The 15,682-nt window shown below is 37.5% G+C and overlaps 1 protein-coding gene across 1 annotated transcript; it reads right to left on the bottom strand.

The window, feature by feature from the left end:
• Window positions 1–209: 209 nt before the first annotated feature.
• On the bottom strand, window positions 210–15,474 carry LOC103908234 (nucleolar RNA helicase 2). Its single transcript, XM_009290577.2, has 14 exons — window positions 15,160–15,474; window positions 13,784–13,859; window positions 12,872–13,050; window positions 11,196–11,313; window positions 10,099–10,284; window positions 9,404–9,549; window positions 8,258–8,407; window positions 6,344–6,505; window positions 5,457–5,576; window positions 4,579–4,652; window positions 4,234–4,393; window positions 3,789–3,923; window positions 1,609–1,653; window positions 210–767 (listed from the first exon to the last, which is right to left on the bottom strand). Exons 1-14 carry the CDS (start codon window positions 15,472–15,474, stop codon window positions 564–566), a joined length of 2,070 nt encoding a protein of 689 aa, XP_009288852.1. The 3' UTR covers window positions 210–563.
• Between the last annotated feature and the right edge of the window lie 208 nt (window positions 15,475–15,682).

Below are 15,682 nucleotides of genomic sequence, written 5' to 3'. Positions count from 1 at the left end.
CGGGGCTCCTGCCGCCAGGCTTCAAACTCCAGTAACCAGGTTGCTGCACCCCACTTACCTATACAGTCAAAACAATACTTACCATACTAATAATGCATGTAAATGCTTCCTATATCATAAAAAATATACTCCAAGCGTATATACTCAAACTACGCTACTTACCTTTGCCCAACACACACACTTTTAAAACCTTCTAACGTAGGATATGAACTTGTAAAATAATATTTTATTTTTTTGGAAAATGTACAGGTTTGACCAGCAGTTAAGATCTATATATTATACAGTGAGCCAGGCTACAGTTTTGAATGCGACAGCCATATTCTGGAATAAAGATTTAGGTCTTACAGTTGAAATGGCAATACAAGAAAGAAAGGAAACAATAAGTTTTATTTTTCTTGTGTTTTTTAAAGTGAACAGGATCTTGTTGATGACCAAAGTAGTACTGAGAAAAAAAAATCTGAATGACAGTTTTTTCCAAGTGGTACAAACACACAGGAACAGCCTATTTTAATGTAATATAAAATACTGCAGTCCCATTTTTTTCCACTTCTGGATCATTGAAGTTAACGATCAAATGCTCTGTCAAAACTTCGTTTCTGGCCTCTGCTTCTGAATCTGTTTCTACCAGAGCTACCACGCCGCCCATTCCTGGAGCTCGAGAAGCTTCGGCCATTTCCTCCACCTCCTCCTCCTCGTTGTGATTCTACTAACTCAGGTAATTCAGTCGCCACGCACAAACGCCATTGTTTTGAATCTTCCCATCTTGCCTATTGAAATAAAGTCAGACATATTAAGTTAAATTCTAGGAATGCATACACAGGGTATTTCATAATTACTAAATTTGCTCAATTGAAAAGTGAGCTAATATAGTTAGAAACTTGAATCCCCTAAAGTGGTCAATACTGGTTTCAAAATTTTAAGCTTAAGAGCTACAGCTGTCTGAGTACACCTCAGATACTACAGAACAGAACTGAAACCCACCTTAGAGCTTTACAGAGCAGCATCATCAGTAAACTCTTTCCCCACCTTTCATTTATTAAGAATAGCACTATAATTATTACTGATCACAAATCCACACCCTCCCCTCAATTCCCCTCTAATCCAGAACCAAACATTGTTTTAGGAGTGAATTAATGCCAGGGCATGAGGGTATGGAGGTGCACTAAGGGAGGAATACCTGAAGGAAAGATTGGAAGTCTAGGGAAATTTGGCATGGGAATACTAATTCTACCAAGCAAAAACCTGGAATTCACTTTTCTGTGGAGGGAATTCTGGATAAAAAGAAGCAAGGAGGGGGAATGGAAAAAAAAGGATTTTATAGTATAACAAGACTCGTTGCCTACAAAGATTAATCCAGCAGCAGTAACAAGGGGTGGATTGTTCACACCACCATTCTCAGTGCAAAAGTCTCAAGCTACAGACCTTTGGAGACAGGGGAATACTTTCGGAAAGGAACACTGTATGCTTGTTCTGTTCTTCAGTTCCTTCGAAGCCATCCCTTTTGCCACCAGAAAAGGCAGGATACAGGCTACATAATGTTTTCTGCCTAACCCAGTCCAGCCAGTTTTATTTACAGTTTGCTGTAACCAGAAATTTCAATGAACCTACCTCTATTTCCTTTTGGTCTGCTGCAGGAACATCAAAGCACACACCCTAAAAAGAGAGAATAATTTTAATGGATACAAGTCTAGCCTTTTAACTGACTGCAACTGAAAAAAAAAAAAAATAGAGCCTACAAATCTATGTACTAGAACAAAGTTTTACATTTCAAAGTGTTTTAATAGAGACTTAAGATACTTCAAAATCTTTGAACGTTGAGAGAATCAATATTTCTCAAAACACCAGTATTTGCACTTCCTTAATGTTTTCCTTAGATACACACATTTTTCTTTCCTCTGCATAGCCAGTACTTACAATTCACATTTTCTTGCTCTTTAACAATAAGCTTATAACTCTCTAAACTGTGGTCTATTGGCTCCTGCATTACTCATTTTGTAAATTCTTTCAAATCAGAAGTTTTAATCTATACTAAGAAATGTATACATCCAGTAAACTGAATATTTAGGTTCAGACAAAAAATCTGAAGTTAAACTACTTGAATGATTAAGTACAATACCTAATTTGCATGTTAAAATACTATTCTTTGTCTGAATGAACAATCTGGATATTGAGAATTACTAATCTGATGTAGGAAAAACCATCCATAGTGTTTTGCACATCAAATACAGAACAATGCTGTGAATAGAGAGACAATAAAACAAGGACAATAAAACAAATCTTACCAATTAGCGCAGTATCAAATATCATGCGTGAAGGACGCATTAAGAAAAAAATTTCAGAGATGGAAATAGCAAAAATAGTTCACTGACATAAAGAAGTGTCCTCAAGTCAAATTTAAAATCAGAAGTGTCTGGCCAAGAAACCTTGTGAACTACGTGTGAAATTCATACAGCAAGACATGAAGGTTAACTTTTACACAAAGATAGAATGTAGAAGGGAATACACACAGCACCTAAGACAAGAATTGTTTTCATTAAAAAATTAAAAAAAAAAAAAAATCTTTAAACTGTTACTCAAGTGTAGGTTGTCCCTTGTTTTAGGCTTTCTAGTGTACCAAGTCTGGGTATCCTCAGTATTAGCATATAGATGTGCTGTGATTTTGATGATCTGCTAAACTAGGTGCCATCAACACCTGCCATTTTTACATGTCTCTCCTTTTGGTACTTCCAAAAGGCACCTGTTCCACCTGCACTCATACCAATCTTAATGCTTCTTTTCCAAATCTCTACATAAAACCTCATTCAACGGCTGCCTCTGAACTGTCCTCTCAAGTCGTCTTCAGTTTTGGGGTCTTTTTAGTTTGTCTGCTGTTCTCCCCATCCCACACCACCTTAAACCACACAAAAACAGGGAAACACAAACTGAATCATTCTCTGTAACACGTGGTATATGGTGTCTGTGATGGAAACTTCAACATGGATATGAAGTATGCATGGAAATGTAGGTGTGTGAAAGCACCGGAAATATAACAGCAGAAGAAGGGATAAGAGAATGGCATGTGTTGACAGCATGCAAATTAAGTCATCAAGATCAAAGCACCTCTCTGTTCTGTTTTATTGATCAGGGTATGTTGAGAAACAAGAAATATACCCAGAAAAATACAAAGATGAAGCAAATCAGCAATAATGCCTAACAACTCGCAAAAGCAGGACATAAGCATTCCTTGTCCTCTGTGTCACCACAAATAATCCTGGACATACTATTTGATCACATATTTTCATGTTTGTGAAAATGCATACAAATTCTGAGACAAGAAGAGTGAGAGGAATCACTTTGTTTAAAATAACTGTCTCTCAGTGAGCTTTGCTACAGTTGTTGCAACATTGTTAAGTATGCAACCCAAAAAGTAACTTTCTGATCTTTCAGTTTCAGGTACCAGAAATATGACGAACATGCACTATCAGAACTGACTGTCCTAAGAAATCCTGTTCTATGTTTTGTCACTAAGGCACAGTTAGTACCGTTCGTACCTTTTACCTGTTCTGCTATCCCTATAGCCATGCTATATACTGCATTATATTACCTCCTTAGCATGTCAGTGGAGTAGAGCCCTAAGCCCCTGAGATGCTTAAGCCCTAATAAAACAGATTGAGGCCCATCCTTCTACCAGTCACGTGCTTATCAACAGAGCCTGGAACAGGGAAAAAGACCAAATATCTCCCCTGACAACTGCTGAGAAAAGGCTACAGCCAGAAGAGCTCAGGAGCAAAGATACAAAAAAAGCTTACCATTTTTCCCTTGAGGAAACACATTCTGTTCACCTTCCTATCAACATCATCACCCAACAGTTCTCGCAGTCTTCGCCAAGCATAGCTCATATTGTTTATTTCTTCAGAGCAGCGTAGTATCATTGTAACAAATCCCTAAAGAGTAAGAAATGGGACATGCTCCATTCAGTCAGAGGAATAAGCTTCAGCACATCTATCAGACATGAGAAACCTGCTAACTTACAGTTTAGAAAACTTGGTTTTCAAGTGGATACTGTTATGGGGGAGCAAGTATATTTATAGCCACTATATTCTTGCTTTTAACCAAATCAGTAGTTCCTAGTGGCTTAAGTACAGTTCCCACAAACAAAATCATAAGGAGACAAATAATTCTCTATTTAAACAACACAGAGGTCTGTTGGGTTTTTTTCAGATTCAAGACAAACGTTAAGCCATACACCCTTACCGCATCTGAGTTCAGCAGGGAGCGCTGTTCAATGGAAGTAGCGCCTGAAATATGGGCTAGAGCTGCAGCCAGAGCATTAACTGGTCCCTTTTCTTGTATTAGGAACTGAGCAGATTCTTTGAAATATTCGATAGCAGTTTGAGGAACAGAATCCAGACACCTGAGTAATTAAAGAAAAAAAAAAAAATTATACACTAGTATTTACTAGGCTCTGGAATAGAAGAAAAACAGCAGCCCAAGACTTTAATAGTGATCAGTTCAGAGAGACAGCAAAGAGCAATCCAAACAGCCCTTCTGAACTAGGAAGACAGGAAGATACAACAGGGCTTGAGTCACCAAACACACCTGATGGCATCTTTGCTGGAAGCCTTTATGATATCTGTCGCAGTAGGAACACCAACACGCTTGAATGTAATGCCCTGAAATTTAAAAAGCAAAATACAGATGAAAGTTGCAGACCATAAATAATTCAGTTCTAAAGAAACAGTATTGGACTCCAATGAAACAAGCATTTAAATCTATCATTTTTCTTTTTCTTTTCACTCCCAACTTCTGCTAGTGAAAATTACAAGGTTAAGCTTACAGGGAAATGGGTAACAGTTAAAAGCCTTTTATGTACCAGGTCAGTTTAAATGATCCAGTGACCTTAAACTGAAATAAATAGAGAACATTTTGGCGGATTCCAGGGGAAAAAAAAAAGTCCTACAAATTCTAAATTATTAATTTTAGTCTGATTTACTTGGATTTAAGTACAACTTACACAGCCTTTCTAAATGTAAGTTTTTTTACGTGCTGAGACTAAACCATCCCATCCCAACTGAATACTTAATTGGTGAGAAAACCACCATATGGAACAGTGCATAAAGTGCAAAAATGGAAGTAACGGCTCTCAGTAAAGCTACACATACGCAAATCACCAATCAGACGATACGCCAGGGTGAACACTAAACTGAAATCCTGCTAGCTTTTTCTCATTTCCACAGGTACAATCTTACTGTCAATTGCTGAAAAAGCGTGGTGTATCTGCAGCACACTCCCTGCTCCACAATAACTGACAGTGCACCCAAACTCTGCAAGGTAACTGAACCTCAACTGGGTGCTAAAGCACCAGATATATAAGCTATATCCTGTAATTGAACTATTGAACAAAACATGAAGATTCTACATGCTACTCTAACACATTACATTTGAGTGCTCGTGATTAGAAGAAAACTATACTTTACCGCTTTTTGTTCCACGTATCTTAACTGATGTTCTTCCTTTCGCTGATAAAAACAGATACAGATCCCAGTCCGTCCAGCTCGACCTGTGCGTCCAGAACGATGAATATAGGACTCCACATCCTTCAAAATAAATAGCCTTATGACATATCTAATTTATGGTAATTTAATCAATTCATTGCAGTCATGTAACTTAGTACAAGCTATTACAGTTAAGCCTGAACAATACACAGTAACTGCATCAGAGAATTAAATTAAAAAACATTGTTTCACTAAAGTCAAACGAATAAGCTTTTCCATAACCCTCTAAAAATCACGGTTCAAAAGCCAGAACCATGAGCATGGATCAACTAAGTCTTGTTTTGGCATCACCACAGGGAATATGAGAAAACATTTTGAGTGTGTATATGTAACAATCCCACTCACCCTCCTGCACATCAATGTGAGCATGGTTACTGAGATACTAATAGCAAATTCACTGAAAAATGATCTTGTTTCTTTTAAACCCTCTTAACTTCAGACAATATTCTCACTGTTGGGGTCCCCTCCTCATATATGCCCCTACTTAGTAAATCGTTCTTGCAAGACAAACAGCCTTTCTTTAATTCCCACTGCTTCCAGACTTGCAATCACCATACATGGCCTTGAAGGGAGAGGCTTTGAACAGCTTTAAAAGAAGGCATTTTAAGGAGACCATCTTTAAACATACTAGGGACTGACGCTCTCTGAAAAAATCCTCTAAGAAACTACTTCTATATATATGGACATTTCTTACCCTTAAATGCAATGCTGATTACCACACAGAGTTTAACACCATCACCTGATAGCATATACTACTTGAAAACGAGACTACAAATTATTACAAGACACCCAACATAACCATCTCCTACCTTTGGTGGTGAACTTTGTACAACCAGGTCAACTTCAGGGATATCTAAACCACGGGCAGCTACGTTGGTTGCAACCAGAACTTTAAATGTACCATTTCTAAAACCTTTCAGTGTGATCTCTCTTTGCTTCTGAGGAATGTCACCATGCAACGACTGGCAATCCTGAAAAACAGTATTATTATAGGACTGTACCAAAATCCAAGACAGTACTCCACTTTATGGTCAGTTTTAGGTACAATATCTTGGTATTTGATAGATACTGTATGGCAAGATACAGAAGAACTGAATTACCAGAGTTTATATTTTAGGTGTCTTACAGTATTTACTCAGTACTTCTTATTCATATACATCAAAGACCTTTAGCAAAGGCAGGAAAACATTATCGCAACGTGTCTCATCTCCACCTCTAATTACTGTGACCTATGAAAACGGCTGTGCCCTAACTTGCCATTCACACCATCTATGCAAGGCTTAGCTGTTTCAAAATAGTCAACAATTTTCTCAGGCCTTCTCAGTATTCATTTATACATCTTTTCCAAAATAGTGTTGCTTCTTAATCCCTCTTAATATATTAATTTCCCCCACTACCAATTACAGGATTAAAATATAAGTGGTTCTAAAAAAAAATATCTACAGCTTCAAAGATAATTTTGTTCTAATCCGAACATTCTGAAAGTCCTTCTGTATCACAGCAATAACAAGTATGAAGACCAAACATACAAACATTGTTTTTTCCTCCACGTTTCACAGCTTGCCTGTAGATGGCTAGCATGTTTTCCACATGTAAACAGAGCATGATTTGAAAAAAATACTAACACAATGCTAGGGTCAGCACAGACCTCTCTTTTCAGACAGTTTTGGATTAATGTCAGCTGGTAAATGGAATAGGCATATATTCTGTTAGCGAGTATTAATATGCTAAAACAGAAACATCCAAGTTATTTCCTTCTCTTACCTGCCAAGATCAGAGTTCTGCATTGCCTATGCAAGATTTGATATCACTAACACCACCAGTAACGTAGGATAAGGCTCCACGCTCAGGTTTAGCTGTTACTGAGGTCATCTAGGAGTGTGGGAGAAACACTCCTGAACACAGTTGTGGCAGATGAAAAAGCTTCTCCTTTCCCTAGGAACATAATGCTATACTGCTTTCTAGACATAACTTAACCCATCTCCTCAATGAAAACACATACAGAAAAAGTAGTTGCTGTGATACCACCACCAAAACTGAGCATGCAGTGCCAGTGTTGCTACACATCATAAACATTGCACCACTACATCAACGAGTTATTTTCCACCAGTGCTAGAGAGTGCCATACCACAAATCCCAGGAATACACTAGACGTCATTCACAAGAGATGGCTAATTGAATTCTTTCTGTGTATACATCTTTAAACTCTTCATAACAGCTAATAAACTTCTTAATGAAAATACAAATATAGCCTCTGTTGTATTACAGCTCTAAACCCTAATTGCTCCCCCCAACAACACTAATTACTGTCAGCATCACAGCTCAGTAACTGCTATTCCAGTACCATGACCTGTTATCCTAGTAGTTCTCTAAGTCTACCACCATTTTTTTAATCCAACAGTCCTCTCGACAGAAAAATTAATTCACAGCTGCTTCATTTAATGTCAATGAGAACTCTTCTTTTAAGAAAAAAATCCTTTGTAGCCCAGTATCTGTTAGTGCAGCCTAGTCCTGAAGACTATAATGCTGTAAACTTTCAACCAGTTTGTTGGGTTTTTTTAAAGGTTCTCTTTGGCAGTTTTGAAACTATCTGACCACCTGCAAAAGCCTGCCTTATCCACTTCGAAAGTCTCTCTTTAAAACTTATTCAGCATAGGTCTGGTATCAACATAGGGTTGATACATCTCTGACAGGTTTTGTTACTTAATCAGATGATAAAATACCTGTTTGATTGAAGCATTCAGAGCCAGTTCATTTGCCTCCTTTTTGGTCTCACAAAAGACGATGGTCCTCCCGTGGCTGCCACTGTAGACCTGAATGACATCTCCAATAACCGCAGCTCTCTGAGACCAGTGACACTCTATTGCCAAATGCTATGGAAAAGAATTCCAGTGTTTAGCTTAGATAAAAACACAAAGATTCTTTTTGAAACTGTAAAATCCAGAAATACTAAAGAGTTATACAGTTTCCTGATGGGCAAAATATGCTAACTCACGTTCCTGGCATATGCAAAATCCATAAGGCTCTTATGTCCACCACAATTAGTCTAACATTAAGCAAAATAATTACGGTAAGAGGAAAAAAAGATGACAGTCTACAAATCACTTTTTTAAAGCAAGGAAAGAAAACAGGAGATGTTATACCATTTCTCTGGAGGACAGTTAGGGGTGCAAGATTTTGTCACAGTTGTATCAACTAAAGCTTTGTGTAACATAAAGTGAAACAAATAAATATAGCGTGTTAAAAGCTTTTTTCAAGCACAAGATTAACATTCTTTCAATCCCACTGATACAATTATGATGTATCATAACTGTCCAACTGATCTGTCAAAGTAACTGCTAAGCAGTACTTAAGCAGAAACAATATCTTATTTTACCAAATAAAGATAATTCAGGCTTCTAGCATATATGTATTGTATTCCTTGCTATGGTATTTACTGCATAGCAAGCAAAGGCCTAGTGAGGTGAGATACCACAGGAAGTTTGAAAAAGTCTCCTGTATACAGAATAGCAGAATTTGACTGTGATGTCCATGGTGATCTAAAAGAGCCAGGCTGATGTTAATGCGTGCCTTTTGCTTCCAACTTGGAAAAATTCAGATACTGCTTTTCTCTGAAAACCAAAAAACTGATAACTGAATCCTCACTCTACCCAAGATGTCTATATGGTTACCGGATGCTGTGAGAAGAGACAGATCCTAAAGCTAGAAACAGTTTGACTAGCTGTAATGTGCCTTATGCTTCAAAAAATAATTCTCAAAACAACTTTCAACATCATTCTGATAATGTACCCTAGGATGGGATGACCATTTGTAGCATAAAGGAAAAGGGAAAAGGCCCCAAAACATTCCACATTAGATAGATTACTCACTTCTACTGTTGTAGCAGCTTTTTGAGTTCTTTTTCCAATAAGGTCAATCTGTTCGTATCTAGACTTCATGTATTTCTTAGCCACATCATACACCCAATGTGGGCAAGTTGCAGAAAACAGTAGCGTCTGGGGATTGTCTTCAGAATCTTAAAACACAACGTTTCACAAACTTCATATGTTCCATCTTACAGATGTATACAAGTTGATTATATGGGTTATTAAAAATATGAGGTCAAATATCAGTATATAAAATAAAGAAGGCAATTCTGCTTTTTAAATTTATGCATTACCAACATCTGGAGAAAAAAATACTCTAGAAAGTCTAAATATTTTCAAGACTAAGAAAAAAGTTACTATGACCAAAAATCCAGTCTATTTTCAAGCAGTGAAAAGGGTAAAAAGCTTCTAATTCTTTTTAACTGGAAGAAGCCCAAGTACAACTTATAGATAGGTGTCAAAAAGTTATTTACAGATCCCTAGGTACCAGATTTTAAGCTTTGCAAAGGTTCTGTGAATGATTCCCACTTTCACAACACTTCCTCATGTACTGCGTTCACAGTACATTTCCTACAATATATACTATTCAGTCATTTCTAAACAAAGCTACCTTGCAACTTTCAGAAAAATATACCTGAATTTTAGCAGACTAAATTATTACTGATGTTTCCTACTATTTGTTTAAATATTGAGATTACCCTTCTTGTATGCAACTCGTAAAATGTCTTCCACTTGCTCAGCAAATCCCATGTCCAGCATCTGGTCAACTTCATCAAGTACAACATGTTTCACCTTGGTAAGGTCCAGCTTGCCATTCTGAAGATGGTCTTTGATTCGACCAGGTGTCCCAACCAAAATGTCAATGCCGCTTCTCATGAGATCAACTGATGAACAGGAAAGAGCAGAAGAGGAGTTAGCAGTGAACTAGGGAGCGTTCTCTACATTAGAAACACATGGTAGCTAAGTAATAATGACACAGCTTCTTAAACCATTTATAAGTACTCTCCTTACAAATGTAAGTGAGAACAAATGATGACCAGGAGGAGAAAACTTGGGGGGGGGGCTGGAAACTGGTAAGGTGTAAGTTCTACTGCTCTTCCTGAAGGAAAAAAGATTTCCCATCTCCCTTCTCTCTCCCCGTGATTTAAATAAAGTGGCAAACCAAGAGCTTCTTTTAACACGCTTTGGAAATACTTAGCTCTTCCCAAATTGTCTACCTTAATTGCAAACTTAAAACCCCCCTTTATATATTTGACTATCCCAATTACTGAAATCACCTCCTTCCTGAAGTTGTGCAGGAAAAAAAAAATTCATCCCTAATGTCTCAAGATATATTATGACGAAAGAGCCTAATCTCATTCCTGCTCTCATTTGCCTTGTTTACAACCATCAAGGCAGTAAATTATGCTGTCACAATAAAGAAGTTCTTCTACACTTTACAAACCCTCTAGATATCCCATATCACACAAAAAACCCCACACCCACTCACAGCTCTAAGACTAAACATTTTTTAAAGAAAATAGAAATGTTTACAAGAACCTAAACCCAAATACTCTGTATAGATGCAGTATAATCTCTTTCACTTTAAAGTACATGAGTAGACAAGGAACACCAAGAATATAACCGAGACCTACAGTTATTTCGCACCATGAGAAGATATATTCTGAGCTACTGAATTCCCCATGAATACTCTCCAGTTCTTGAGTTAAAAGTGTGTGTTTGGAAGGACCCAACTGCATTTCTCAAACATGTCAGTCAATCGACATTTCAATTATTAGTGATAAGTGTCACTTACTTTGTCCATTATATGGAGTTCCTCCATAAAAACAAGCTACTGTTAGCTTTCTTGTGATGTCCTTGAAATCTTTGGCAACCTGGTTTGCCAGCTCTCTCGTCGGACAAAGAACTAGTACCTAGACAGAAGAAAGACAAACAGATGTTCTCTTAGCGTGGCTTCTGCCAAGAAACCACTAGACTTTTAATCATTAGTTTAGGTCTGACCGTTTACATAATTTAAAAAAAAAAATCTGGTTTAAATAGTTATTTAAGTAAAGATTAGAGAAACACACTGCTTAAGTCTCTTGTAACATAATTAATCTCCTTCAGCACAGGACAGGCTAACTTCTTTTTAAATCGGATACACAGGAGGTACTTAAATCTTATTTAACTTTCACTCTTGAACAGATCAGCTACAAGTTTTCTTCTACATGCACATACGCTGTTTGAGTACAAGACTGAAGGATTTGGGTAATAAAAGGTTTTTACACATGCTCGGTAATGCTTCACACTCCTGCGAGAAGGTGTAAGAAAGAGCTATCAACTGTCTCTCAGCTTCCCTGTGACTCAGGGAAACATACGTTCAGTCTGCAAAGCTGGTGTTCAGCATGGTTCTGGAGCCTGTGCTGATACCCCCACAGAAGCAACCAAGGAACCATCCTCTCTTCCAATATACAGGCTTCACAGCAGGTGATGGACAAGCTACTAGCTAGGAGTTTTAACTAATTTAGTTCAATGTGTGATTGCAGTACTGGTCTCAAACCTGGCATCAGTGGCTTGACAAAAGGAACCTTAAAATCCTTATCCTGTTACTTCTTTCAACATTGAAACACGTTACAAAAAAAGAAAGTAGTAGTGTACTATGGTAGACTGAGGCCTGAAATCTTTTTTATTTTAAGACTTGTGACTCCCTCAGAGTAAGCTTTCCCTTCTCCGCAAGACTGTGCCAAATCTAGAGTCAGCATTCTCAGTCAGCCAGCCAGCATGATGGGCACATGCAAATAAAACAGCTAGTACTAGTTTTGGAATGAGTTTCAGGTAATCTATGAGATGGGTGACAAGATGAAATAAACTGACAAAAAAAAATTCCACTATTAATGGGGACATGGTAAGCTTTGGCCTATCTAGTTTTGGAGGACATCATAAGAATTTGGTAAAAAAATGTAAGTGGTATTCCCTAGCAGAATGCAGACAGCTCATAACGAATCTGCGTTCTCTGGAGCAGAAGCTTCAATATCTGGTGGTGGTGGTCCTAGTGAAAACTAAGTCTATTTTTAAAACCTCCCACTATTTTCATGTTTAGACACATTTAAGTAGACAGCTTTTATCAATCAGAAAGTCACTAATGCGTTACTAATTTGGGAGAAAAACAAGCATCCAGTAACCAATGGACCTGAACAGGTAAGGTGACTGAACAAAATTAAATAGGAACATGTTGAACATGTGTAGTTTCAGTCTCCCTGTAAGCAGAAAAAGGAATTGACAAGTGGATAGAGCTATTTTGCTCTTTACTCTTGATCAGAGGGTATGAGGCAGCACAGGATGCAAAGCCCAACAAACACAACTTTCAAAGAATCTTTAATGAGGGTTAGCTTATCCCTGCACAAACTTGAACAACTTTTCCAGTGGGTTAAAACTCTGAATCATTCTGACATAAGACAAAGCAAAATCAGCATTCTAACTAAGCATGGTTACCTTTGGTGAACGGCCTCTTCTTCTTTCCTGTGAGTCTCCCTGAAGCTTTTCAATTAAAGGAATAGCAAAAGAGAATGTTTTCCCTGTTCCAGTTCGTGCTTGAGCAATTACATCTTTGCCAGAATATACTGGGTCGAAGGTCTTCACTTGCACGGGAAACAGGTACGTCACTCCTCGAGCTGTGACAATTTCAACAGACTTCCTTAATACGATCATTCTACAAGTGTTCTTGCATACTCTTCAGAGGAAGTTATCCCAAGCAGAACTTCCATCAACTTTTAAGTAAGTCAGGACTATATTATCACCTCCAGTGATTTATTTAATCACAGAGGTCATCTGTAAAGAGTGCCCTGGGACTGTCCATTTTATTCTCCCACTTCATACCACCAGACATAGCACTAGCTGGTACAGGTGAAGCTAGCAGCCCTTAACAAAAGCCTTTAAGTACTGTGGTTTTATTTATGTAATACTCCCCACCTATCTATGAAAATCTCTTCCTTTCAAATAAAACATATGTCAAAACCACTTCTATTCTTCTCTTAATTCATACTAAGTCAGGCACAACCTAATATCAAAGACACTAAATATAACTGGTTTTCCTTTACTCACACTGAAATAACTTTTAATTGAAAAATTCACACAGAAGAAATTTTTTTTTTTAGCTTATGTCATTTAAAATTCTACTGTAAAGGCTGAACTGGGCAATACTGCAAACAGAAAAGTCTACGTTCAAAGATGTATTTAGAGTAAACAATCAATATGCCTTCTGTGTAGCATACAGAAGGGATATTGATTGCTTGCATACACACAAGCAGAGCACATCTCAAAGCTCATTGATTGAATATGTTGAGCATAAAAACACATGAGAGAGATAATTTACTTTCTGTGATCACATCATGCCAAGAAATTTACCTTGAAGAAGCTGAACAGTCCCTTTGGAAATAGAAAAATTGGAGAAAGCACCCTCTTTCTGTTCTTCAGTCATCTCCTGTTAGGTAAACAATAAATCAGATAACATTCCATTTGAGTATCATATGACCATCAGAAAATTCAAAGTAATGGCATAAGCACTGGTATCATACCCAAGGGTCAAATTTTCAGTGACAGTATCACAGCTGCAGCTAAAGAGCCTACTCACTATCATATTTCAAAACTTAGACAAAAGTGATCTGTAATTTAAATTGAGACTGTTTCATATCTAATAGCATAACCATGTAAATGCAAAACACCCAAATTAAAAGTCTGAAAACTCTTAACTAAATTTTAACATTCTATTTTAAATAATACCAATGGCCTAACAGATTATGTTGTAATATGCAAGAATCAGGCTTGATATCTAGCCTATTTCTACTTCCCAATTAATACAGCACAGTGATTTAGAGATACAGACATCAATCCCCAAGAGAATAACATTACGAGGTAGAGCATCAAACGTACCTACTTAGTAATGCGTCACTTCCATATACGTTTTAACAGCACTGTGATTAAAATGCTAAGCATGAGGAAAGAATGCTAAGCCTGGAAACCATGGAAACCCTGGATGCTTTGTGAAGCATCAATTGGAACAAGAAACAAAACCAAGCAACAGCAGAACATACAGGTATAAAGACTTTTCAAAACAAATCCTAGGTACAACAAGGTGTTTCCCTTAAAAAAAAATGTGGTTCATGTCAAGCAATTTTAAAGGAACCTAAATCAGATAGAAATAGTCAGACAAAATAAAAACATTCTTACAGAAAGGCTTAAAAAGACTTACAAAACTGCTACAACGTGTTATTTTATTACATTAAGGATGATCTTATCACATTAACAACTACTATTTAATAAGATGATACATAAAAACATATTAATACATAACTTTTCTGTTTCCACTAGCTAAAACCAAATAATTCTTATTTCACTAGAGAAGTACTCATAATACCAAAAAGAAGTCAATTAAACTATATTTGTGGCAATTACAATCATATGTAATGATGCTGAATCATATTAAAGCACCATCTCACTGTAGCGTGTCCATCTGCCAACTGCTACCACAGTACTGGACAGTTGAAGTGAGGAAACCATGGTGTGCTGATCTAGAACTTCAGGACTTTCATAATTTAAGATTTTTGCAAATAATCGACAGAAGGGACAGTTCAAGTAGCTTTAAAACCTGAAAATTTACAGCAGTCTTTCCACTGATGGGGAGAAAAAAAAGGAAAGATAACCTTTTCTAAATTTAACCTTGTTGCAATGCAGGAATTGAAAGCTAAACACATCACTACAACTAAATCAATCATTAGTTTTACCTGCTCTTGCTCACTGTCACCATCACCACTTGACGTTTCACTAGAATTAGTGTGTCGTTTTTTGTGGGTGGATTTAACGTTTAAAGAAGATAATCTCGTGTTCTCCGAGCCTTCTTCTCTCACATCACCGTTTTGTTTAACTCCACTCCTTGATTTCTTGAGTTTTGGGGAATCAACGTCATCCTCCGACTGCTCACTTTCATCCGTCTGAGTCTTTCTCCTCTGAGATTTGTCATGGCGTTTAGATTTCTTCTCTTTTTTCTCCTTCTGGTAAGGCACAGAGCAACGCAGCGGTAAATGAAAATACACGCACATGATCCAAGCGACACGAAACAGAGAAGACCTTGCAGAACAGCTAAAACTAAAAGTTTACGTTCTAGTTATTGACTGGGGGGCTCGTATAAAGCAACAGATCCCTCCCTGCCGCGGCGCAGGTGCCGCCAGGAGGCATTTTCCTGACCACGAGACACCCGGGCCTTCATTTTCGGGACTCTCCCCCCCCCCAGCGTGCACCCGAAAGCGC

This window comes from Aptenodytes forsteri, unplaced genomic scaffold, assembly GCF_000699145.1.
Source record: "Aptenodytes forsteri isolate BGI_AS27 unplaced genomic scaffold, ASM69914v1 Scaffold349, whole genome shotgun sequence".
In the NCBI taxonomy this organism is placed as follows: Eukaryota; Metazoa; Chordata; class Aves; order Sphenisciformes; family Spheniscidae; genus Aptenodytes; species Aptenodytes forsteri.
This window is presented reverse-complemented; position numbering and strand designations above follow the sequence as displayed.